The sequence below is a fragment of the Necator americanus genome, chromosome V (assembly GCF_031761385.1).
Source record: "Necator americanus strain Aroian chromosome V, whole genome shotgun sequence".
In the NCBI taxonomy this organism is placed as follows: Eukaryota; Metazoa; Nematoda; class Chromadorea; order Rhabditida; family Ancylostomatidae; genus Necator; species Necator americanus.
The window spans coordinates 2510778-2536741 of record NC_087375.1 but is presented as its reverse complement, the minus strand read 5'-3'; the positions used below and the strand labels follow the sequence as shown (position 1 = coordinate 2536741).

The 25964-nt window shown below is 38.9% G+C and overlaps 4 protein-coding genes across 4 annotated transcripts; 3 read left to right on the top strand and 1 right to left on the bottom strand.

The window, feature by feature from the left end:
* Nucleotides 1-1972: 1972 nt before the first annotated feature.
* On the top strand, nucleotides 1973-10502 carry RB195_012738 (uncharacterized protein; the record flags this gene model as incomplete). The annotated part of the gene is made up of 13 exons (XM_064202249.1): nucleotides 1973-2080; nucleotides 2201-2317; nucleotides 3511-3630; nucleotides 3699-3818; nucleotides 3872-4033; nucleotides 4564-4717; nucleotides 5498-5664; nucleotides 5944-6087; nucleotides 7201-7272; nucleotides 7466-7579; nucleotides 7668-7748; nucleotides 8998-9394; nucleotides 10486-10502. 13 exons carry the CDS (start codon nucleotides 1973-1975, stop codon nucleotides 10500-10502), a joined length of 1773 nt encoding a protein of 590 aa, XP_064058130.1.
* A 2417-nt stretch (nucleotides 10503-12919) lies between these two features.
* RB195_012737 (uncharacterized protein) lies at nucleotides 12920-13198 on the bottom strand (the record flags this gene model as incomplete). The annotated part of the gene is made up of 2 exons (XM_064202248.1): nucleotides 12920-13085; nucleotides 13149-13198. 2 exons carry the CDS (start codon nucleotides 13196-13198, stop codon nucleotides 12920-12922), a joined length of 216 nt encoding a protein of 71 aa, XP_064058129.1.
* Nucleotides 13199-13443: 245 nt separating this feature from the next.
* Nucleotides 13444-19780, top strand: RB195_012736 (uncharacterized protein; the record flags this gene model as incomplete). The annotated part of the gene is made up of 10 exons (XM_064202247.1): nucleotides 13444-13542; nucleotides 14011-14112; nucleotides 16430-16491; nucleotides 16549-16650; nucleotides 16947-17036; nucleotides 17094-17195; nucleotides 19165-19268; nucleotides 19332-19402; nucleotides 19508-19612; nucleotides 19685-19780. 10 exons carry the CDS (start codon nucleotides 13444-13446, stop codon nucleotides 19778-19780), a joined length of 933 nt encoding a protein of 310 aa, XP_064058128.1.
* Nucleotides 19781-22055: 2275 nt separating this feature from the next.
* On the top strand, nucleotides 22056-23429 carry RB195_012735 (uncharacterized protein; the record flags this gene model as incomplete). The annotated part of the gene is made up of 3 exons (XM_064202246.1): nucleotides 22056-22188; nucleotides 23171-23295; nucleotides 23358-23429. 3 exons carry the CDS (start codon nucleotides 22056-22058, stop codon nucleotides 23427-23429), a joined length of 330 nt encoding a protein of 109 aa, XP_064058127.1.
* Nucleotides 23430-25964: the final 2535 nt, after the last annotated feature.

Sequence of the window (25964 nt, the reverse complement as noted above, 5' to 3'; positions counted from 1 at the left end):
AATAATGATAATGGTAATGAATAATATAACATAATAATAAAGTAAATAGTAAATAATAATATAATAATAAATAATAAAAATAGACTCTTAGAAGACGACTGAACCATAAAAAAATGAAGATGTTGAAACTCCAGGATAGATATTCGCCAAACGCTGCTGGACGAAATCGAATAAACCATTCCTAATTGGGCTATTCATATGCTGTGGTGCACTTTTGAGAATCCCGCTGATGTGACGAAGGCGTTGGGCTGCGAATTTCTCTGCACGAAATCAAAACAGGCAGCAGATCTGCTGGACCCCTAAAGCTTACTCTAATCCACGAACAAGAATCTTTCAAGAAGACCTTCTTGGACAACTTCTTTTGTTCTGTTGGAACACTCAGAATGAGTGGCGCTCCCCTTCCAGAAGAGTCTTCCTCCCCTTGAGTGGGTAGTTATAAACAATAGACTGACTAGCTGCCTCACACCCGCAAATTTATCCAACACCGACTAAGGATTCATGATCCGGGGACGGGACGTATCCACAAAATGACTCTGCTTCGCTCTAGTGTAATTAAGATAATCAAATCTTTCAATAATGCTGGAATTCGAAGAATGAATTACTAAAAAAATTCGAAAATTATTCGAAGTATGAATTCCCCCCCTCCGCCCTCTTTCACCAGTAATTAAAGGGATCACTCCACCAATCTAGGGTGGTGCGGTGGCTACACGCGATCGTAGATTGCGGAGAAAAGGATTATTTTGTCCATTTCTTCTGGGAAATACGGATTCGAGCGTTCCGGCGCGCTACTTTCTGCAACGAGTTCGATTGGAGCGCGCCAACCTTGCGCACACCCCCCATCTTTCGGGCCGTTTTTTTTTACGGCAATTAGGAAGTAATGGACGGAATCTTTCCTTCTTCTTTCCATAATCTTCTTTCCATAATCTACGACCAAGTATAGGCCCAACCCATCTGAAACTCGTACCACTTCGGATTCGTGGTATGATGCCTTCAACAACAAAAGTCAACGTCAACATGAAATTACGTGAACGTCATCGTCGTTCTTATAAGAATAAGGTTCTACGGAGTTCTAAGGTTAGATTAAGTAAGCTGTTAGCTACTAATTAATTAATTAATTGCTAATTAAGCAACCGTTTACATGCGTGTTTCCAATTTCTGAAGAAAGGATGTTAACAACCTGATGAGCTCGTGCAGAGAAGTAGATGTACAGAGGAGTTCATGGGGATGAAACGCAATGCATGCATTTGTCATGGCCAAGAAACCGTTCACAACGTCCCATCCACCTTTTTATAAATCCTACTGGAGTTTTTATTTTATTTTTTTTATTTATTTGATTTTAATTTTTACTATTTTGACTTATTTAATTTTTATTTTTACTTTTTTATTTTTTTTAATCTTACTGGAATATGATACTACAGCAGTAGTAGCCAAGCTGATCCCAAATTTTCCCGTCGCGTACCAATCTCGTACCGTGAAGTCCTCCTCTGTCTCCGGTGCAACAATTCGGCGCTGTGGGACCCGTGTCAGCACATTTTACTACTTTCGTGGTATCATCGCACCAAATTAGCGTCGCGGGACTCGTCTCACTTCATTTTCAGCTTTTCTAGCGCCAAGGCACAAATTCGACGCCATGGGACCCTTCTCACACTATTTTACGGGCTTTTTCGCGGCTGACAAACACACTGGACTATGTCCAGACTATGTCCGTTATTATATAGGATGATTATCTCAGTGCTTGGGCGGGTGTAGGATAGTGGTTAGACGTTCCTCTTCCTGTACAATCGATCGGAGGTTCGAATCCGCCCTAGAGCTCACCACCAAGCCTTTCATAAGCGGATTGATAAACGCCAGAAACTTTATCCTTCTTCTCAGTGCTTGGAAAGCTTGTGATTAGATTGAAGCGCTTGAAATCAACATCAGCATCATTGCGATTACGGTGGTGTCTAGTCTCATTTTTAATGAGAGCTTAGCAATGCCAGGTGACCCACTGGACAACTCTACCATCGGAGATGCATCACTTGCCGAGCAGCCACCAACTACAGCCAGTATCAAGACTCTACGCACCACAGGAGACTCTTTTGTATGTCGGTTTCCGTTCAGTTTACTGTAAAAATTTAGGATTAGTTTTCTAAGCAGAACAAGAACAAAAAAAAACAACTAAAGTTTAATCTAAAACTCTTCATAAACTATTGGACTTTAGACAGAACTAGCTGATAACTGGTTACAAGCTGCAGACTTTTACCATGGTTATCTTCCTCGTGAAGATATTCCACCTCTTCTTCTAAAAAATGGCGATTTTCTGGTACGAATGAGTGAGGTAAGGCTATGTTTCTAAAACATAACATTGTGATCTCCAGGTCCTTGTATTTTTTCCTTGTTTCGCTTTGCGCCACTGACCAGATAGCATGAAATTCGAAACCATAAAAAGTACTTTAACTTAGGGTACTTCTATTTTAATGGTGTAGTGCAATGATTTCATTATGCCTGTAGTCGACACGGGTGAATGGGATCACGCTCAATTCCCGCAGATTATCCTGAAAAAACGCATGAGAAATGGCCTTAGCGATCAAATTCCCCTACGAGACATCTCGCAACGGGTCGCGTCCGTCAGCGAAAGGGAGAGACAGCGTCAGCAGCATACTGATATGCTATCGCTCCCTCGCAAACAAAGGGGACCCACACGTCCGTTCGCTTACATGGGACCCTGTCAGGCGCTTTGCACCGAAATTCAATCGACAAGTCCTCTTCCCTCTCCATTTTCAGTAGGATTAGAAGAAATAGGGGGTGATCATGCCCGTATTTTGTGAACCACATCTCTAGCCCTATGGATGAGGACATTTACATGGGAAATTAGTTGGTTCGATAGTCATTGTCTACGTTGTGTACGCATTCGAGCTCTGAAATGAGTGCGAACACGTTCACGGATCCCAGAGGGATAATTAAATTCCAAGCATAATATAATCCGTCCTTTATGTTTTAAGCAATTTCGTTCAAAAAACGTTGCTGCGTAAAGCCGATGAATCGCTTTATTGTTTATTGTTGTTATTGTTTTTTTTAATTTTTGTTTATTGCTAGCCTCTATAATGTAGCCTAGTTTCTACATTATAGAGGCTAGCAATAAAAAATTATGAGATAAGCGAAAAAAAACGGCAGTCTTGGAGTCAGGGACAAAATCTTGCCTAAAGGCATCACTCCATGAATCTGAGGTGGTACGGATTTTCGGGTCGTAGATCATGGGGAGGAGGGTGATTCCGTTCACTTCTTCCTGATTGCCGTAGAAAACGGGCCCGAAGATACGGCTTCGAGCGTTCCGGCGCCCTATTTTCCACAAGGAGTTCGATTGGAGCGCGCCAGCTCTGTGCGGCGCCGGATCTTCCGGACCGTTTTTTACGGCACTTACGAAGCAATACCTCAGGTTCGTGGTATGCTGCCTTATAATAAACGAGCTTCCTTTCCACTATAGTAACAATGTTTAGCGCTGTTCCTTAAAATTACTTACATTTTATTCAGGCTAACGTGAAAGTTGCTGAGAAAAAGAAAACCCAAAGAACAACTTCACGAGTAATCTCAGTTCTTGCTCATCCAGAAAGTAAAACAGAATTTGTTCCACTAGACAAGAGAGCTTCATTAGTGAGCTTAGTTTGAAATTTAAAAATCCCCTAAATTATCTTACTGCTTAGTCGATGTTTTAGTTTCAGATTAAAAACATTGTAATAATGCACAAAAATAAAAAATGGTGGATAGATCCTGCTGTACAATTTGACACACTGGCATCGCTGTTCGAAAACTACATGACAAAACCATTACTCGTTGAAAAGGTTGAGCATTACTATTGCAGATCGAGTAACGATTGAGAGGTGTCGGTTTTTAGGATACCGTATTACTCAAGCGTGGCGTAGGTCTATGCAGATGGGAATTCAAGCATGGAAATGTTCAAGTTGGTAGGCTTCTCGGAAGAGGAGCGTATGGTGAGGTTAGGAAGGGAACTGTGATACGAAAAAATGGGAACATTGTAAACGTCGCCGTAAAAACGGTAAGATAATTTTTTTCTGTTATCCCAACGAGATTTTGATGAAATATACGAAAAGTTATCCGTAGCCTGACATTTCGACAACCAGGTCTTTAAAGGCATCATCCCACAAATCTGAGTTGGTACGGATTTCAGATGGAATATTCGTATACGGGACAGTAGATTATGGAGAGGGGGTGATGCCGTCCATTTCTTCTTAATTGCCGTAAAAAACAGACCGTGTGCACAACGCTGGTGCGCTCCAATCGAACTCCTTGTAGAAAATAGTGCGCCAGAACGCCTGAAGCCGTATCTGCCGGGCCGTTTTTTTTTACGGCAAATAGGAAGAAATGGACGGAATCACCTTTCTCTCCATAATCTTCGATTCCGTATACAAATACTCCATCTGAAAACAGTAAAACCTTAGATTAATGGGTTGATGCCTTCAAAAAAAAGGCCAGTTTCACCGATTAGCGGAACTGGAGAACCACTGCGTTCCTAGAGATTGTCACCAAAAACGAATTTGGCTTTAGGACGTGCATCAGTTGTTTCAGTTAACGATGAGAAATGAGTTAACAAGGGAGCTTATCAGGGAAATCATGAAGGAAGCACGCACCATGCGAGATCTACATCATCCAAACGTCGTATCTCTAATTGGAGTAGTTCTCATCGACCATCCACTGTATATATTGTTGGAATACGTTTCAGGTAAAAGAGTTTATCCTTAATTTCATTGACGTCAGCTAACACCTTCTTGTTCCATCCAGTTTTGGCTTCTAAAAGTGAAAGGAAACAGAAAAAAAAACGAAGCAGAAATTACTTTGTTGTAAAGTAGTTGAATGCTTCCAACAGTAACATTCATTGTATAATCCGCAGAGATATTTCATTGCTGTACAGAGAATGGTATAAGAAAGTAGGTAAAGGCACGATCAAGCCCCTCACGATAAAAGAACACCCATACTACAGATGACAGTAGGCTCACCATGAATCTTGATCAGAATTCACTTCAGCTCCGTATGATGCGCTGTGATTCATCGCAGTAGCGACATCATTTACTTCTTGACAAATCCACATGGAGTTATTGCCCGGGTACTACGTCACCATGAGAAACAAATGCAAGGCCATGGGACCCGTCCCAAATCCATTTTATAGCATTCTGGCGACCGCAACGCATCAATTTGACGCGGTTGGATCCCTGTCACTGCTTTGTGGAATTTTGTGACTGACACACACACGTGGCAAAGTACAACAGTTATTATATCGCATTGTGACATTATGACAGTGATAGCTTTATTTTTCATTTTTCAATTTTATCCTCCATCTTATTCATTTTAACTTTTTTATATAAGGAAAAATCATACACATCAACAACTCCTCAGTGTTTACTTCAGATTAGGATCGTATAGAGAGAGCTTAGAACAGGGGCTTCACGAAACCAACGGTATATATTATGATTAGGATGAATCATAAAATTGAAGATTCTTTCAGGTGGAGCACTGGATGTTTATCTACGAAGAAAAAGAACAAAAATTACAAAAGGAGAGAGACTGTCTATGGCGATTGGTGTTGCACTTGGAATGGACTATATCCATAAGGCAAACGTGATACACAGGGATATTGCAGCAAGAAATTGTCTCTACGACAGAAGCAACACAGTAAGAAATAGAAAAAAGTTTTTTTTTTATAGCGCAGTCGCTGAGAACACGGATTCTGTCCTCAGTAATGCTCAAATGTTGCTCAAATTTTGTACCTTCCAAGGCTATCTCTAAAATAATGCTACAAGAGCTTGTTTTTTTTTGGCTGATTTCTACTCGGACTAATTGCTATATACGCGAGTAGAGATCGCATTGTCGAAATCTCATTGATATCCTGTTTTTGAAATTCACCTGGTCAAGGAACGTGCACTGAATCATTATGTTACGTGAACTATTTAGGTAAAAATATCTGATTTTGGTCTTGCTCGACAAGGAACGTCATACAAAATGAAAACCGCACAAAAAATGCCAATAAAGTGGATGGCTCCTGAAAGCATTCTAACATTCACATTCACTCAAAAAACTGATGTCTACACTTTTGGGGTAAGTTTCAGCAATGATAGGCTATTTAGGTAAGATGTATTTGTTTTTTTTCTTCTAAACTGAGAATATTTATAGAACATAAAAAAGAACGTTCTTATAAATACAATCGCGCTTTTTTTGAGAGTAAAATCACTTGAATGTCGATAAAAGTCGGTGTCGCAGTCGGTAAAAAGTTTCCTTGTGTCTGCACGATCGATCGATGGTTCGAAACCGCCCTAAAACCAACCAAACATTTCACCCCTTCGCTTTCGATGAATTGTTATCAGAATTGTCTCGAAGGATAAAAACGCTGACTTGATTCATCAATCATCCCTGCCGGTCACTGTATAAGCTGTTTGTTTGTAAATCACGTTTGTAAATCCCAAACGATTTTGAATTGAAGTGAACGAGGTGGCGCATCCCAAACAGGCTGGTTAAAGGCATCATCCCACGAATCTGAGGTGGTGCAGATTTCAGGTGGAGTATTCGTATACGGGATAGGAGACTATGGAGAGGGGGTTATTCCGTCCATTTCTTCCTAATTGCCGAAAAAAACGGCCCGGAAGATGCGGCGCCGCACAAGGCTGGCGCGCTCCAGTCCAACTCCCCGTAGAAAATAGTGCGCCAAAACGCCTGAAGCCGTATCTTCCGGGCCGTTTTTTACAGCAATTAGGAAGAAATGGACGGAATCACCTCCCTCTCCGTAGTCTACCATTCCGCATACGAATACTCCACCTGAAATCTGTACCACCTCAAATTCGTGGGGTGATGCCTTTAACGCCAGAATTTTTATTCTTTATCCATGAGTGACTTGAACCAGGTGATCTTAGAACCAGGTAGTCTTTGGAAAGAATATATTTTTCTTAAACTTGTCATAATTTCAAGAAACCTGATTAAATAGAACATGGCCTGTTAACAAAGATCGTTTTAATAGGTGTGCTTCAAAGAAGAGTTATTCATCTCAATCACTTCAAGTATTTTGAATAAGCAAGACCAAATATAAAATTTGAATGTTAACAGGAGAATAGATATTTTTCACCTCTATCCAGAAAGATAATCTAAGCAGACTTCTCACGCTGAATTTCTGCAGATAAGATACAGTACTTAAATATCGTCTCATTGAAATAATTCTAGGTCTTAGTGTTCGAAATTTTTGCTGCTACTGGTCCTTATGAAGATTTGCGAAATAGTGTAGTGAAGAAAATGGTTAGTTATGTTTTCGATCATATGCGAGACGCTTATGAAATTTGAAAGACTGAATATAATGGATTCCCAACAGTTGTAAATTCCATGGATTTTTTTCCTAATTATTTCGATAGGATTACACATATCTTGTGCCGAACGTGAATGGAATCAAGCCTCCATCTGTTTTTATCCAGTGGGAATAAGAATTTTTTAGATAGTCGATGGTGTGGTCAACAAATTTCCAAGTAGCACTCCAGATGTGGTTGTATCGTTTGTGAAAGAAAAATTATGGTGTAAAGATCCGGATAAGAGGCCAAATTTTGCATCAGTTAGTTATGAATAATAATGTGATTTACATATTTTATTTAAGAATTTATTTATATTTTATTTAAGAACTAAAAAAAAAGTATTTGTAGATAGTGGGTACGCTTGAAAAATTAACAATTTCACAAGCAGACAAAATTCCGGATGCTGCAGATGATCGAAGTGGTATCATTGTGAGTATCTCACCTTGCATAAATTTATGAAAGTTGGCAGCGTTATTGACTCACTTGAGTGAAACGGGGAGCCGATGGCGGGTGGCCCAAACGCTAGTTTTTCGATCTTTCCCGAAGTGAGTCGTCCTTAAACGTATCACCCCACGAATCTGAGGTTGTACGGATTTCAGGTGGAGTATCCGTATACGGGATCGTAGATTATTTAGACCGGGGTGGTTTCGCTCATCTCTCCCTGAATCACTGCAAACAGCCGCCTCCAGAACGCTGTTTTGTACTACGCCATATATTGCAACGCTCCACCCCTTGCGCCGCCTCCGCCCTGCGATTCGTCGAAAATCAATTGAGGCTGCCCCGATAGGCAGTAAGGGACGCAAGAGGTGAAGCATCGAAATAGACGGCGTCGTACAAAACAGCATTCTGGAGGCGGCTGTTTGCAGTGATGCAAAGAGAGATGAGCGGAACTAACCCCGTCTCGATAATCTACGATCCCGTATACGGATACTCCACCTGAAATCCGTACTACCTCGGATTCGTGGTATGCTGCATTTAAACATATTTCACCCCATCCTGTTCGATCTTCAGCTAGAGCTCCTATGGAATCTATCCATCCGTCGCTGATCCATATTCTCCGAAAATTTACGTCTCGTCTGTACTGCCTGCAGATGCCAAGCCAAGAAACTTGGTTGCCTTATTAAAACAGGCTAATATTTGGTTTCGAAAATCTTCGCATTGCGGAAATTTTCAAAGTTATTATTTGAAATTTAGCGTTCAGAACATGTGCGTAGGTGCTGTTTGCTTTGAAAAGGCACGTAGAGTTCTAGTTCGTTCCATTCCTGAAATGTAGGTGACAAAAGTATCTCCTGTAGTTGTCCTCCTGTTATATCCGTTTTATATAAAATTTTTTATTTCATATGGCCACTTCATAAGTCGTGCTAAGAAAAGAGAATATCTAGTAAATTTACTCAGAAAATTGTGTTCAGCTCATCAAACTTCACTCGTATACAATCAGAAAATTTTGAGCATGTTATTTTCCTCTTACCTCTTCCTTGGCTGGTTTCTTCGACTTCTTACATTTATTCTTGATGTTTTTTGCCTTCATACAAATTAAAAAAAAAAATACCTCGTCGTTTTCTGTCCACTGTTTTCCTAATCACTGAAATATACGCATCATTTTTTAGCTCTTTAAAAAATAAGTGTGTTTTGGTATTGAAGTTCTTTTCATCAGCTTATATAATAATATTATTTGCAGCCAAGCGAAGGAAAGACTACCGCCACAGTTGATCTCGACATCCCTGACCAGAAGATTGCTATTAGCAAACCGGTGGCAGATACGAAAAAGTTGACAGTGGTCCCATCAACGCCAAAAAAAGAAGTTGCCTCTAAGGAGGGGGTTTCAAAAGATGTGGTGAAGAAAACTGCACCCACTAAAGAGCAGCCTCCCAAAGACACAAAACAGGAGGCTAAAAAGTCGAAGCCAGAAATATCAACTCGCCCAGCAGTTCAAGATGCATCTAGTTACCTGAAACCGCCAACGTCGGCAGACGTGCTGAAGCTTACTCAACCAGATGTGGACTCCTGTCGTGAAAAAGACGAATTAAATGTGGAAATCAGAACAAAACCTATCTTTGGACGTAGATCGAAATTTAGTGAGTTGTTATCAGTCGTCAATTGTGGAGAACGAAACGTACTCCACAGGTGTAGCTTTGAGTGGCCTCATACCTCATACACAAATGAACAACAAAACACAAGAAACAGTTATAACATGAGTTTAATTTTCAATTTTTAATTTAAGTTTAAGTTTGTTTCCAATCTGCCAAAAAGAAAATTCACGCTACCACTCAGTTACAGCTATATTTAATGTTCATCAGTTAATAGTTCAATGTCGCTGCCAGCTTGGAGAGAGAATCTCCACTGGTTTTTGGAAAAGATGAAGCTGGAAATTATCAATGGTTGACAGATCATCTTTGCTGTATATCGCTCTCATAGCTGCCGTTGTTCTTCACGTACACCCCAGAACTCATCTACTAGCTCAGTCGGCTGCCCGTCTACTCTGATTCCCGTTCGAGGTCTCGAGGAGATTCACATTTGCTTGTGCTCATCAGAGCGTAGGCGTAGTTCACAGGCAGTTGACATCGGCGCATGGTCGACAATAGTGTTGGAGTTTCGTACTGTTTTGCGAGAATACTGTAGGGTCATCGGCGAACTCGAGAGTAGTCAAGGGTCGTATGGATGGCACTTAGATAATATTGCCGGGACACTGATCGATTGTTCTTCGCATTTCATCCCAGTCTTTCAATTCTCTGATCTTTTAATCCTCTTCTGCAGCCTATCAATATTCGGTATTAAAGCCAGGACAGCGAACTTGTAGGACTTTTTGTTAGGGATAATTCCAGTTCCTCTAAAGATGGGTTCAATCCGAATTCATCAGCTTCTCAATGTTTGTGATGTTAGACACTTTCCGCGATATAACGATACCCGCAATCGAACATGTGTGCAGTTTTCATCGCACTCTGCGAAAAAGCAGAAACAGTTATGAAATTGACCATTGCTGGTTTCTTTCAATTCTATACGACAGAAAACCAGAAACTTTTAAGAAGCTTTTAAATCTTTCGACTTTTGTCATTCTTTCGTTGGAATAAGACCGGGCGTGGAGATGGTCACTCAAAGATATACCAGCTAAAGTATGGTCACACGGGTTTGGTTAATAACTTGGCACGATAACAACAACTTTTTTCAGAGCGAGCCCGAAAATAGACAGTTCAGCTAAGTTCATATACTTCATTCCAATTACAACGTTACTGTAATAGCAATAACAAAACCATAGATCGCTTGAACACTTTAAAATAAAATTTTTAATCTTTAATGTTTGTTGTATAATTCAACACATGTACACAATGTAGAATGCACACGTACAAATCAATGATCTGTTATAATTTTGATTTTGTTGGAACCGCATACTGAGCGCCCCCTTAGAACAAATTTTGCACGCATTCACTGAATGAAAAGTACCATTCTAGACGTAGCATCTATGTCTGCTCACGTTTTCGCTCGATGTCTACAATGCGATATTTACATGGATCTCTCGTTTTCTCAGATAACCAACTTGTAATGATCCACATAACGTAGTTTTTAATTGATTTTCTTGAGCTGTAGCCAAGATTGTTATTGACCGTCTTCATTAAACAACAGCTAACGTTTCGACGTTATCGCCTTTGTCAGAGCCTGGAAAATTCAAAGCCATTAGTGATTTATCCTCTCAGGCGCCTCATCACCCTACAGAAAGCATCCAAACGGTAGGCAAACTCAAAAAGCAACACAATGGCTAGTGCTTACCTCATTAGCTAGACTTGGTAACGCAACAGACCACCACATACCACAACTATGAGTCACAAGGGTTTTATATCTGGCTAAACCTCAAGAAAATCGACTATGTTCCAACATACCGAGATTTAAAGACAGTCGAACATGGGCAACCCGATCCACATAACATTCTTCAACCCCTCACAAAATGCATGCAAGTAGGATTCATGAGCTACTAAAGCTGATGATGATTATGGGTTTATGGTGTTTCATTATGACAGAAGGCAGAGGTAGCAGATCCCGAGACCAGTTGGCAAGACTTCGTGAGAACCGTCGTGATGAACGACACATAGGGGACACGAAGCCAATACCCATGACGTAACATTTTCTCCAGGAATGACAGGTGTACTGAAAGGTGTAGAAATTCAGTCTGCGCGCTGTTTGCGCTAGAAACACCAGGGTCCAGACTGGTGCAGTTTGAGGTAGAACTGGTTCGCATGAGGCCAGTAGATCCTGTACTGAGCAGTTTCGCCGAGATTAGCTTCAATTTCACCACAACAGTTCCAGAACCTATGAATATCAAGATTTGCGACTTTTTTGCTCAGAAATTGGGAAATATCAGATTCAGAAATAGCTTTTTTCCTAGCAACCTCGCGATTTCCGATGTAGTTGAGAAACTCTTTTTCATCTGGAAAACTCTACATAAAGAACTCGTGAATGCGTCGCTGCTTCACATGTAGAGTCATCACAGTAAATCTTGTGGTGGTGAGGACACTTCAGTAAATATTATTAGTTTTAAATGTGTATTTTTGTTCCATTTAGATTCATGTATTGAAAGGTTAAGAAACCAAAGCGGTATCAACGGTATCAGGTATTAAGGAATAGTGATAGATGGAAGTGATGTTCATTTCTTAGTCTCTTGCCATTCTGCTAGTTCCTTAACTCTGGTAAAGACAGGTGTGTGCGAAGCAACCCTTGTAATACTTCTCTGAAAGACACAAACAAAATCTTTTCGAGCTCCTCGACTTAATCGAAGTAAGGTTCTTTAGTTTTACTTCAAATGATTTCTATTCCCAGTAGAAAACGTTGAATTCGACTTGAATTTTTATACAAAACCGACGCAAATTCACCCACATCACAAAAACTCGACGGTTCTTGAATCTTGGCACGATGGCTGCAACTTGTTGATTGTAAAAATGAAGCAAGTGCTAAGATTGTTAACACTCGTTATTACGGCTAACATATCGGCGCCGCCGCCTTCGTCAGATGGTAACTTGTTCCCTATTAGGCATTTGGGAAGGCACATTACAAATATTCTGACGTTCCAGGCGCTGACGAAAGCAGGTACCCCGAAATGATAGCCGCATACATGCAATAGTCGGAGCCGGCGCACCGACCCACTTCACTGTTGGGCGGTTGCCGAAAGGACCCCCTTCATTTTTGCACGGTTGGCGGAAGGACCTCTTTCACGTTTGGACCATTGGCTTAGGGATCCTCATCACTTGAGCTGCACCCCATGAGCATGACACCCCTCACCTGAAGAGGGTCTGGCTCCTCCCTATCGCACCTATAGTTAGCCATAATAAAGAATGTTGACAATATTGCCTTTCGCTTCATTTATAACCGACAAATTGTTAACAGTTGAAACACTAACATTAGCGTAACATTAAAATACTATCACTTGAACTGGATACAACTAGGCTGCAATCAATTTATATACGATTTTGGATTTTCTGGTGAAAGAAATAAATCAGAACCAGCTACACAATAAGCGTTGCGTAATGAAAGCGGCACTCAACACAAAAGTAGTAAAAGTAGTAATGTAGGAAGTAGTAAGTAATAAAGTAGTAAGCAATAAAAACTGCCTTAGTCTAGTCATCGGGAGACTCAGTGCTGAGCTTGGGGTCAGCGTCGCTGTCCTTGGTGCTGGAGGCGTTGTACCACGCGTCCTTGCGAGGCGGTTCCCAGCCGTCAGGGTCGTCCTCGTGATGGCAGCCGCGAGGTAGCTCACCTCCAGTGTCAGTGTCAGCTCCGGCCCTGAAAGGAAACGTTACGGTGTGTCAATTAGCAAGCATGTAAAACTTATTACTTACAACACACATAAAATCAAATTTCATTTGCATCTTAAGAAGTTCATAGAAAATCTGCATGTGGCAACAATTTCGGGCACTCTGAGAATGACAACTGCGCATCATTTAAAAAAAATAAAAAATATAGTCCACACGAAAACCGATACATCTTCTAACTTCATTGAAAGTGTTTGAAACAGGTTGCTGTACCATCATTTCTCGCTAGTTTTGGTGGTGGAATTTAAACAATTAAAACTTAGCTCAAAAACATTTTCACAAATCATTCCAATCAACATTTTCATTACAATTAGAGTTGCAGATCAGATATGAACATAGATCAGGTTATTCGTGAACATTTCGCTCTTGGTCCTGTCGAACACAACTATTCGTTCAATTTTCTTACCGAGCTGTTTCGAAGAGCCGAGGCGGGTTATATTCACTTTTTGACACAATGGAATGTCAATTTGTTAGCTTCTATATATTTCTTAACAAAAATTATTGGAAACTGATGCAACAATAGATGCCGGAATCTCAGATCTTAGAATCCTATTACTCAAAAGTGTAGCGCAGTTGGTAAGAGATTAGGCTGTGATTGCATGATCGATCAATAGTTGATCCAAACTGTCCTAGTGTCAACAATGCCATTCATCTTTCGGTGGTGATAATTTGGTACCAGACTTGTCTGGGACGATAAAAACACTAATTCAGCATATCTACTAACCCCCACGAGTCATTATAAAGCTAATTATAAAGTCATTATAGAGCGTTCGTAAACCTAAAACCATTCTGAATTTCATAAACGGTCAAACGGTTCTGAACTGATGTCTAAAGCGTAGAGATTGCTATGAGGATGGATCAACACCCTGCAATCAATCTATTCTTTATCCTTTAAGGTCTCCTTGGAGCGACAACCGTCTCTTCTTGAAATCACAGCGCCTGTTATAGTAGTGGGAGATATACACGGTCAATACGCGGATCTACTAAATATATTTGAGGTACGGTGCCACTTAAAACTATCCACAACAGTGGAAAATGTTGTGAAGGCTACATAGTAGAGTATTGCTTGGCCCATCAGCAGCTTCGGCTGATTCAGGGTCATTGACTAAAGGCATCACCCCATGAATCTGGAGTGGTACGGATTTCCGGTGGAGTATTCGTATACGAGGTTCTAGATTATGGGGAGGAGGGTGATCCTATTCATTTCTTCCTAATTGCCGTGGAAAACGGCCCGGAAGATACGGCTTCGAGCGTTCCGGCGCACTATTTTCTACAGAGTTTGATTGGAGCGCGCCAGCCCTGTGCAGCGCCGCATCTTCCGGGACGTTTTTTTTTATGGAAGAAATGGACGGAACCACACACCTCTCCATAATATACTGTCCCGTATACGAATACTCCACCTGAAATCCGTACCACCTCAGATTCGTGGTATGCTGCCTTTGACATTCTCTACATTCCTAATTGCAAAAAAAAAACAGTAGATGAAACGTTCATTCTCAGTGACCTTCGGCTTTTATTTTGCTCTACAAAGCATAACCATCACAACTAATCTTAAATGGATATGTATTAGTTGAAAGAGGCAAATCGCGAGTTTGTATAGTGGCGTCAAAACGAGATGAAGTTCGGTGCAGTTATGTAAGCGGCTGCGCTTGTAGCAGTGCGTAGCGTACCGGTTAAGACCCTAGCTAACACCACTCACTGAAGTTGAATCGCGATGGTCCCATCACGATTCCTGCCGCTGGCTCCACCGCTCCGGTGCTTCAAGCCAAACCGCAATTGCAAGCCGAGCTTCATATATCGACTATAATTACCTGTGGTAAACATCATTTAAGCAAGACTGCAATGTAAACAACTTTGTGGACCCAAAAGCTAAACCCTAAGTCACTTTGAGAATCTTTAGACGAAGAAATGTTCGACAACAACTAAAACCGCAAAGTCACCTTCTTGCTAATGCGCTTCTTATTCTAGTTCCCCGAGTTCTGTGCTATTTGTTTATTTCTGTAATAAACTACTAGCGAACCAAGCAACACGAGGATAAGCAAAACAAGGATATGAGCAGAACAAAAAGATAGAAAGAAAGAAAAAAAAAGAAACATTCAAAAACCCCTCAACAACGACACTAAGGAATAAACTAATCAATACCTAAAATCGGACACAAACAACTGGTTGGGAGAAGACTAGGACTTGATTATAGCCGCTATTGTTGTTGTTATTGCTATTGTTATTGTTATTTATTGCAAAAAGTGAGCAAAAGCTGAGAAGGGAAGTTAATTGAACCAGAGAAACAACAAAATCAGGAGAAGTTTAGAAAGGAATGAGAGTCAGCGACAGGGAAGTCAACTTACGGTGGTTGTGTAACGTTAGACTATCCGGTAAGATTATCCAGATTTAAAAAAAAAGATTTAACAACAAAAAAACAGGACGAAACCAAATAACTACAAAAACCAAAGCAAACTCTTCTGAATGAAAACCAAACGACCAGGTCGGGTCAAGAGGACCCGGAGATCGCTGTAACTGCGTAAGCGGCTGCGTAGAATGTAGCTTGATTGAGTCAGCGATTGCTGGGGCGAGATGGGACCCTCGATCGCTGAAATCGGGCTGCAGAAGTCAATGAGTCCCACTTTGATAGATAGCAACCACTAAATCTACTGCGCTACTTCCTACGCAGCGCAGATCGAAACGAAAATAAAGCGTTCAGATCGTTTTGACCCGACCGACATCACTATTACATCAATACCTCAAATCAATGATGGATGTCAGGGATTGTTAAAAGTGAGGGCGGCGCGGCTATCCTTTTTTCCTTTTTACGATGATTTAGAGGGAAAGACTTTTCTTAATAACTTCTTCTTTCTTCTTTTTTTCCTTTTTCCTATGATTTAGAGGAAAAGACTTTTCCTACTAACTTCTTCATTCAAATGAAATAGAGTCGTGAGGTAAAGCAAACTCGCCTTTCTCCATCCTTAAAGGCAGCGTATCACAAAGTTGACTATGTTAGAGTCTCTACGAGTAAGTATAGAACTCGAGACGTAGATCACTGGCTTGAGCATGGTCCGGTTTAATTCCTTCTCCTAATCGTCCTGAAAACTCGTGGGTGGAAAACGGTGTTTGTTCCTACGAGATACGTTACCTCGATGCACCTACCGTATCCACCAGTGAACAGTCGAAAATTAGTGAGGTATCGTCCACGAAAGATCCCAACATCATCAGTTTGTGATCCGCTGCCTTCAAATATCCCATTGATTGATCAAGAGGGATTTCTATGCGCTCTTCGCTAATAATCTTAATCCTTAACAGACTAAAATTTAATTATTCAAGGAGTGTGGTTGGCCGTTCGAGAAAAAATACCTCTTTCTTGGAGATTACGTCGACCGCGGAAGGTACTGCGTGTTTTTTTTTTTGCCTTGAATTCTTATTATTCATATTCTCTTTTCCAGGAATTCGCTTGAAGTGCTGGTCCTTGTTCTTGCATTGCAAATTCGTTTCCCTCAGAACGTTTTTCTTCTACGCGGTAATCATGAAATCAAAGCAGTGAATAAGTTAGGGTTTTCTCTATTTTCAACTTTTTTTCTCATTAAATAATGGTCATTTATAAACAGTTGAGTCAAAACGACATGAATCAGGGAAAGCGGCTGGAATCGAAGTGGGAGATGAGTGGCGGTTGCGAGGTCCTTACACGATCCCAACCGCTACGTTCCACCGCGCCGCTTCGACCGCACCCGCTCACGCAACTCCCGTGCTTTATGTCGTTTTGACTCAACTATATGTTTAGTTCATGGCCATTTCGCGCTCTATGGCTAGCATGGGACCCTAGTAGTTAACAGAATTTATTTAGGGGATATGGCTTCTATGGTGATCTACGTCTACGATACTCGGAGAGGAATGAATATGATTCCATACTTGATGCTGTGGGAAAAGTTTACTCGTAGGTTGATAGCAGTCATAATGTGATGTGTATTACTGTAGAACCGCACACGTTCAGGCAACTACCACTTGCCGCTTTGCTTTGCGAGAAAATTCTTTGCCTCCATGGTGGTTTATCTCCCAAATTAAGTTCTATTGATGACATTCGCAATATTAAACGGTAAGCAAACTTAGTGCAGGCAAATGAAGGCGTGGATTTAGTTTTTGGAGTTTTTTTTTTTGTTAACTCGTTTATTAATTTAGTTTTTTTTTGTTTTTCGTGCCATAGGGATCTTAACGTTAATCTATATTGTCACTAATTCGGTAAAGTAATACATATGTCAGTGGGATGCTTTCGCAATTCGTAATTAATTTTTCTCACCACCTCACCTTCAAAAGTCCCGGGATTTTTTTAGTCCTCCCCGTCATTTTTAACGATTTCTTAACGATTTATCCAAGCCAGGAATAAGTTAATTCCTCTAAAATTGCAGATCTATAAACTAGAAACTTTGCGCTTACTGATTCCTTCGATATTAATAGCTGTCAGGATCATGCACAACTTTTCCGGAGCGAAATGAAGATAGTCACTGATCTTTATTCTTCTTGCTTAACGTTTTGGCGCTGTCGCCATCCTTAGAGCCTGGAAAATCAAAAACCTCCTCGAACTACCCCCTGAAACGCTTCGTCATCCCTCAAAATGTGAGGTAGGGATCAGAATACTGTGGAGATAACGTCAGAGAAGCATGCCAAAATAGTGCTCACATCGATAACCATAGAACCGCGACGTTAACGGACCACCGGTTGGTAGAGGGGTGTTTGCTGGGAAGGAGTTTTTACGGTCTCACAAGGGTCCCATGGAAATCTCGTCCCACATCCAGGAGATCCTCCTAGTATTATCTCCTCCTACTGGTACTGTTATATTTGCAAACAATGCATTCCACAAAGATATATAGTCGGGCCAAAACGACATGAAGCACGGACAGTTGCGTAGGCGGCTGCGCTCGTCAGCGGTGCGGTGGAGACAGCGGTTGGAATCGAGGTGGGTCCATGGCGAACCGCAGAGATGGTTGGCGATAGCGAGGATCCTTACACGATCCCAACCGCTACGCTACATCGCCCCGCTTCAAGCGCAACCGCTTACGCAACAGTCCGTGCTTCATGTCGTTTTGACCCAACTATATGTACCTTGTGCGCAACAAACCAATAGTTTCACACTGTTTTTCTTGAAAAAAATAAAATCACTGAGAAATAGAAATTACCTGTGGAGAATTTCTTCTCTAAAGAGTAAGCCAGACATAAAGATAAACAGCCTCAATTGTATTTAAAAAATAATAAGAATACTCACAAGAATCTGACATTTGGTAACGAACTGGCATGGATTTGCATTGTTCCCTTTTTGGTGGTCTATCTGAGAGTAAATTTGGAGTGTACATCATCAATACTTGAACTTTTATGCTAAGCTCGCTTTCCATGCCCAAAAGCCGTAAAAGCATTGATGACTGGGAAAAAGTTGGGCCATGGATTAAAATCTGAAGCAACCTCTACTGGATAGTTCAAGTAACTAAATTTGAACCAATCGGATACACCATAATAATGAAAAAACTTGAAAGCAACGTATCGCAAATAGTGTGGAAAGCTGATGGAAATCTCGGAGTTCGGAGTGTACACTGAGATTGTGAGCGTAGCCCCGCTCAATTTCCCCTTATCGTCCTAGCATACGCCGTGGGAACCGCTTTATTTCCTACGAAGTACGTTGGAACGAGCACCGCTGTGCATGCTGCTGTTCTCTCAACAGCTTATTCATTGCTTTTACATGAAAAGGCTGCTAAGATTGATTCTAGACCGCACGCTCGTGGATGCGGCGCGTGCACTACGGGGACGCGTTTCAACTTGCCTGGTAGGAAAAAATTCTATTTCCCACGGTGTTTTTCAGGACGATTAGGCGAACTGAGTGTGGCCACTCTCTTTTTTGTACTCTGCACTCCGAACTTTGTGTTTTCCATGGGGTTTCCCCAACATATCAGTTTCATGAGACCTTGCCCTTTAAATTTTCTCAGGTTTCGGTATTAATAAAGGTTTTGAGTGGATGCTCAAAAAGATGATAAAAATGAAGGAAAAAGAAATACATCCTACAATAAAGAGGTTTATAGAGGAGGTGGAGAACCGTCGGGCCTCGTTGAGGATCTTCTTTGGTCCGATCCATCACCGACATGCACTGGTTTCCAAGCAAATGCTGAACGTGGATGTTCTTTTGGTTGGATGCCTTTGCTCCGTACGTATATTTGTAAAGGATGCACTGTTCGTTGATTGATTTTAGTGTTCGGATCTGATGTAATTGCGGAAAAATGTCAGAAAATGGGTATTTTAATGATTGTTCGTGGACATCAAGTATGTTCCACAAATTATCTTTATTAATTAATTAATTTTTTAATTCCTTAATTAATTTTTCAAAATTCAATTTCCCAAACGTTATGTGAATACAGTAGTCTACAGGCAGTTGACGAAGGTTTCGAGATCTCCCCGGATCGAAAAATCATCACACTCTTCAGTGCACCAGGATATCAGGATCATTACGTGAATAAGGGGGCTGTCATGATTGTTGGTCCTTTTTTTCTCATCAAACAAAGTTTGAAATATTTATTATTATTCTTTTTTATTTTGTATTTCTAGGTTTCTGCCGATAGGACTGTAACTTTCAAGAAGTTCACTCGACAATTGACCACAAAACAAGATCCACGTTGGACTACAGTAGCAATGTCAGAGTGATCCGAAAATGATATAAAGATAACAGCCGAGCTGAGGTGTTTTTGAGAAAATACGAGAATCGCCTTTGATCGACCGCTATGCAGCTGGTCTTCTGTCCTTCGGGTAATAGGGTCCCACCATTTATTCTTCTATTGTCGTCTGTTACAGCTTGCTGTACCAAACAGTGTAAAGAATTGCTCCAGAAAAAAAAAAACAAAAAAAAACGGCGAAAATCGTCTTCATAGTAATTAATTAATAATAATAAAATAAAAGTTGAACTTTTATCTTTTAATAATGATATACATAATAATTATAATAAATTTTATAAATAAATAATATAAGTATAACATAATATTAAATATTGTGACTTTATTGTACATAAATAAATTAATTCTCTTTCAAAGATCGTTTCAAAGAAAATAATTTGAAGTAGTTTCTGACTTGTTTTTGTAGGCAATGACCTTTAAATTGAGCTCTTCCTACCACCCGGTTACCGTAGCATCAGAGGAAAAATCATTTAAAAAAAAAGAGGAAATCCCAGTAACCAAGAAAATTCTAGAGAAGGTCTAGGAAATCAAAAAAATCAAAAAGGTCAGAAAAAAAAGTATTTCTGTAAATTGCCATGTTTTCAATATTTTTACAATGTTGTTGTTTTTGCAATGCATTTGCAATGTTTCAATGTAAATTTCCTTGTTTTTTGCTTCTGCACTGTGAAAGAATATAAAGAATAGGAAGGGATAGGAAAGGAAAGGATAATGAATGAAGGAGAATAAGAGAAGGGCGAGAAAGGACTTTTCTTTGATTTTCTTCCTTTGATTATGTAAATAGTTGTCCGCTATGTACCTCCGCTCACGCATGTAGGTGCGCTATCAACTAACTCATCGGTCATTCTATGATTCTCTCCCCCGAACGTCAACATGTGATCGCGACCGCCTGAACCTGGATCTTGTTTGGGATATCCGAGACATGTTCGCACAGCAATATAAGTAGATGATCTGTGTCCTATTTTCGACCTATTTCTCGTCCATTCATGTCCTAATTTAATATCTTCTTGCCACAAGCGTAAATATCATTTATTTCTACCTAATTGTGCCTTAAGCAACTTGAAACGTTGATGAAAGAATTGCAAGTAAAGTCTAATCAAGAAAAAAAGTAATTCAAGAGATGCCTGACCGAGTCTTGAGAACAATATTCACGAATTAGCGAGTATTCAAATAAAGCCATCTTCAAAATTGTTACTTCGAAAAAATTTTTTTTTTTCGAAAAGGATATTTGCAAATCTAAATATGTATATATATATATATATATAAAGATAAAGTTTTATGAAATACAATTGTATCGTAAAAAAAGTAGAAGCACGTTTATCTTTAGTTTGGGCTGATGAAATGAAACAAAAACTGGAAACTGCTTGCATCCTTTTCTTTCTCAGGTCAGATCAATTATACTTTATTTATTTTATTTTTATTTTTTCTTTTATCTTTTTAGAATAAACATTTATAGATAGGCACTTTTTAGATGTATACTATATATAGTTTATATAGTGTATACCTAAAAATGTGTATATATACATATGTATAGAAATATATATATATATCTATATACTTTTTTTTGCACACTATTATTGCACCTCTACAAGTTAGAAAAACGAAAAATCCGTACGTGGATTTGTATAGGGATTAGTTAATCTCTTGCGCTCTATTTTTTTTAAATTTTCTGACATGCATCCGGATATTTTTGATGAGGAAATATTGTTTCTAAATGTTTTGATTCTTCGGCCAGGAAGGAGAAAAAGGCACGTTCTCAGTGAGTTCTGAATGAGGAGCGGGAAACCGAACACGATTATTTCTTAATATATGGGAGTACGATGTTATTCTTCTCAGTTATTTAAGTGGAATTTTATAGAATTACCATTAATAGCTATTTCTCTTTTGGAATGACTCAGTAACTAAATGAAAATAACTTTCTTGCATTTTGTAATTGTAAACAAAGAGTGGAGTTTTTGGAGTTTTATTAAGATGAATGTGAAAAAATATGACAATATAAAATATTATAAAGATTATATTAAGATAAAAATAAGAAAATATGACATTATAAAATATTATGAAGATTGTATTAAGAGAAAAATGAGAAAAATGACATTATAAAATATTATAAAGATTATATTATGTTTTCGTTATACCTTCTATCAAACACAACCAGAAATTTCAGGATTAATGAGTAAGAAAAAACTGCAGTAGAGAACCGATCAGGGGGAACTTTGTCGATGTTTTTAATTAAATGAAAAAATACATTTCAGATGTCATCATTATATGTTGCCGTACTGTGCGTTGTATTCGGTGTTACGCTTGCGAAACTACGATGCGGTAACGATGGTATACAACATGACATAGCTTCGAATCTTTTACGAAATGACTGTAAAGGAAGGCTAGGTTAGTTTTGTGTTGTTAATGTTATTTTAAAATTCTGCACAGAAGCCATATTGGTATTGGCTAACGCTATTTACCTGCTGAAATAAATAAATAAATAAACAAATGAAGAAATAAATAAATAAACACGGAAATTCCACATCATACTGAGCAGATATTAGTTGGTTGATCCATAATTAATGGTAGTAATTGTTTTAAAATTTAATCTCGTGCACAGAAAAAGAAGACCTTACCGGCAAATAACGTGTGATTTGAGGGACCGTTTCTCCCTTACAAAATAACACTTTTTTGTTGTCATGCTGATTTAATTTTTTTAAAATTAATTTTTGGACAAATAAATACATATTTTTGTACGGGTTTAGTTTGTGGTCTTTTTGGGAGCTTTATTCGGACGCTGAGCAGCGGCGTCGATTATTCCATCCACAACAATATCCTCGATATCTGGGAACAACCGAAGACATTACCATATACATATCTTCGATATCCTACATTTGGAAGCGTTTGTTGTTTTCAGACCCTGTCAAAAACAAATAAAATAAACAGCAGATAAGCAAGATAAACAAAAAAAATCATGCTGAATAAATTTGAAGCAAAATAACTGCAATATTTTTATGTTTTTCAATATTTTTCCTGGACTTTGGTGCTGCTCACCTAAATATGCATCTAGTCTTAAGCAGTTAGTCACTTAAGCCATTTTAATTATGGTTCACATCTTCAAAGTCTAAATGGATGTCCTCCTATGTGCACAATATTCTTTAAAAAAAACGGTTATAACAGTTTAGTTCAGTAAGATCAGAGGATTTTTTCTTCGAACAAACGGAAATAGTTTATCTTCTTTTAATCACTTTTTCAAAAAAAAAAAAAAAAACTTACAAGAGAGGGAGGGAAAAAGTTACATAGTTTGTTTAATTTTTAAAGGACTTATAAAACCAGTTATTTCAACAATGTTATTTAATGTTAATGTTATATGTTAATAACAATTCAGGAAAAATCGATTCATGCTGTGTAGCTCACACCCAATGTTACCAGAACAGAAGTCCTCAAAAGGTTTGCGATGATAATTTCTGCAGTTGTATAGATCAAGCAGCTGCAAATATTCCTCTTTGTAAGGTAAGTTAACGTGTCCTACTTTTTTTTTTGTAAAATTTTATGCTGAAAATACAAAATTTCAGTTCCATGCTGGAAATTTCTGTGCAACTGCACGCTCATTTGGTGCTTTCCAATACAATAAGCCAGCACACTAGTCAAAGAGTGGCTATACAAAGAAAAGTAGTGAAAAATTGTTTTTCTTCGTATTTATAATAAATATAATTGATTTTATAACCATTGTGAATGTTCAACTAACGCTAGAAAGTATGGAAAAAGTCAAAATCTTAGTCGAAACTCTACATCTCCTTCTCGCAAACATCGTTGATTCAAAATTATATAAATAATTAATAAATTATATGAAGAATCATTTTCATGGAGAAAAGTTTCGGACTGCAGCGTTAAAATCATTGAAAAAATTTTCAAAAAAAAAATTCAAAACTTTGAAACTATGGGTTAAAAAAAAATGTTTCGGCCCCTATCAGCTTATAAATCCCTTATCCAACTAAGCTACCTAATCTATGTATCCATGAAGCTCGTCTAAAGGATAGGGCCATTCCTTATTTCTGAATTTTCACTCCTAAACAGATTTTTCCTCACCTTGTGATTTTGTCTGTTGACCCTTATTTCTTTCTCAGAAGTCCGAAGAACAAAGCGAGAAATTGCTGGATTTTTAATTAAAATTCCTCCCTCATCTCTCCGAGGTCGACAGATAGGTGTCAAACTTGTCTGAGCGGATAAAAACACTGACTTGACACATCGGTTTTTTTTTTTAAATTCTTCTTTGATACAGAGTAAACGAATAGACGTCCGTTTGATATTGGAATACGAACGAGCTGTCAATTTCATCGACCCGGTACTCTTCTTCTTCGTTGATGATCCGAATTTTCCAGGATTTGCGTATCTATCATATAAAGTTTTGCCGTCATTTTGTAAAGGACGTTGTTTCTGGAATGTCTCGAATTTAATCCTGAACCACAAATTAATGTCGCTAAATTAGCTTTATCCCTTCTCTTCGCCTCTTTATCCAGAACAGAAAAAAGAACATCGAGTCGGTGAGCCAAGAGATAGGTTTTAAGAGGAAATGATTAATAATCCTCATTTTGTTCCTCTCATCACAACTCCACAGTTTCACATTCTTAATTTGATGTGGACGATTTTTTACGGCCATTTTTTTTTACGGCGGCGACGTACATATACGTCCATTTAACCTGCGTTAGACAATGGAAGAGTGCCACTATTTCTTCTTTCCTTTTAGTGTCAATAGCATGTGATTTGGGATTGGTGTGGTGCAGTCGGTAAGAGTTTTTGCTTTGACTATACCGATCTATCGATGGTTCGAGACCGCCCCAGTGCTCAGCAAGCCTTTCATCCCTCCGGGGTCAATAAATTGGTACCAGACTTGTCCGGGAGGATAAAAACACTGACTTGATACATCGGTTAGCCAACGCAAGTCATTGTATAGGCCAGTTACACGTTCGTAAACCTTAAACGACTCCGAGTTGAAGTGAATACGGTGACGCATCCGAAGCGGATTGATTAACGCCAAACTCTTCTTCCTTTATCCTACTTAAGAAGGCGGCTTTCGAGAGTAGAATATCGGAAATTACGGTGCATTTATGATAAAGCACGTGGCGAGTTCCTCTCTTTGTATGGATGGGTGTTTCGTAGGCTTTCATCGCGCAGATTTTTTGAATAATTTGTTTGAAATTTGAAGTTTTTACTATTATTATTATTATTTGACTATGATTTAATTATTATTATGATTATATTATTTATTATTATATTATACTATTTATATTATGATTATGATTTAACGATTATTTAGAAATTTGTAGTTTTTTCCTCAACAAAAACACTTTTTCAAAAAAAAAAAAGGCTGACGGACCGCTTTTTGTTTAAATGCTATCAGACTCTCACGGAAAAAGCTCCACTTATTCCATACTTTTTTATTACTTATTATTTATTTATATACTATATTATATTATTATTTTAATTTTCTATTATATTATATTATACTAGTGTAGGTTTTCACCGTCCAGATTATTTGATAAAGTTTTTTTTCTCCACAAAAACACTTTTTCAAAAAAAAAAGACTAGCGGACCGCTTTTTTTATGCTATCAGACTCCCTCTCTGCTTAATATTTTATTATTATATTATATATATGTATTTTATACTATATTTTTATTGCTGTTGACTACTTCTCGTAGTAGTGGGTTGGTTGTCCTTGGCTTAGATCGTGATTGCTCGACGCTCGTATTTGTGAGGATGAAATTGCGATAGCGCAATTACATTGAAAGCCTCGATATAATTAATGTTGTTTTTTTTTCTCGCTGCTTTTCCCCCCGTACCTTCTTTTCGTTCACTCTCGCAATCACCACATCCTGTTGATGATGATGATTCTGTCCGCCGGCTATTACATATGTCGTGCACAACCGCTTCTTTTCAGTGTGTTGTGTTGTTTTTGCTTGCTCACACACTTTGCATACTCTTCATGTTTTCTTCAATTTTATCTGCAAAGAAAATCTTTGCAGTAATATAAATTTCGAAGCTAAAAAAAAAACTAAAGTCAATTTAAAGCTCCTCGTAATCGGATAGACTTAGGGGATTTAGCTAACTAGAGTTTACAGGAGGTATTCTAATTCTTAGCGCTCTCTTGAGTAAAAAAAATATGAAAACCCGTAAAATAGAT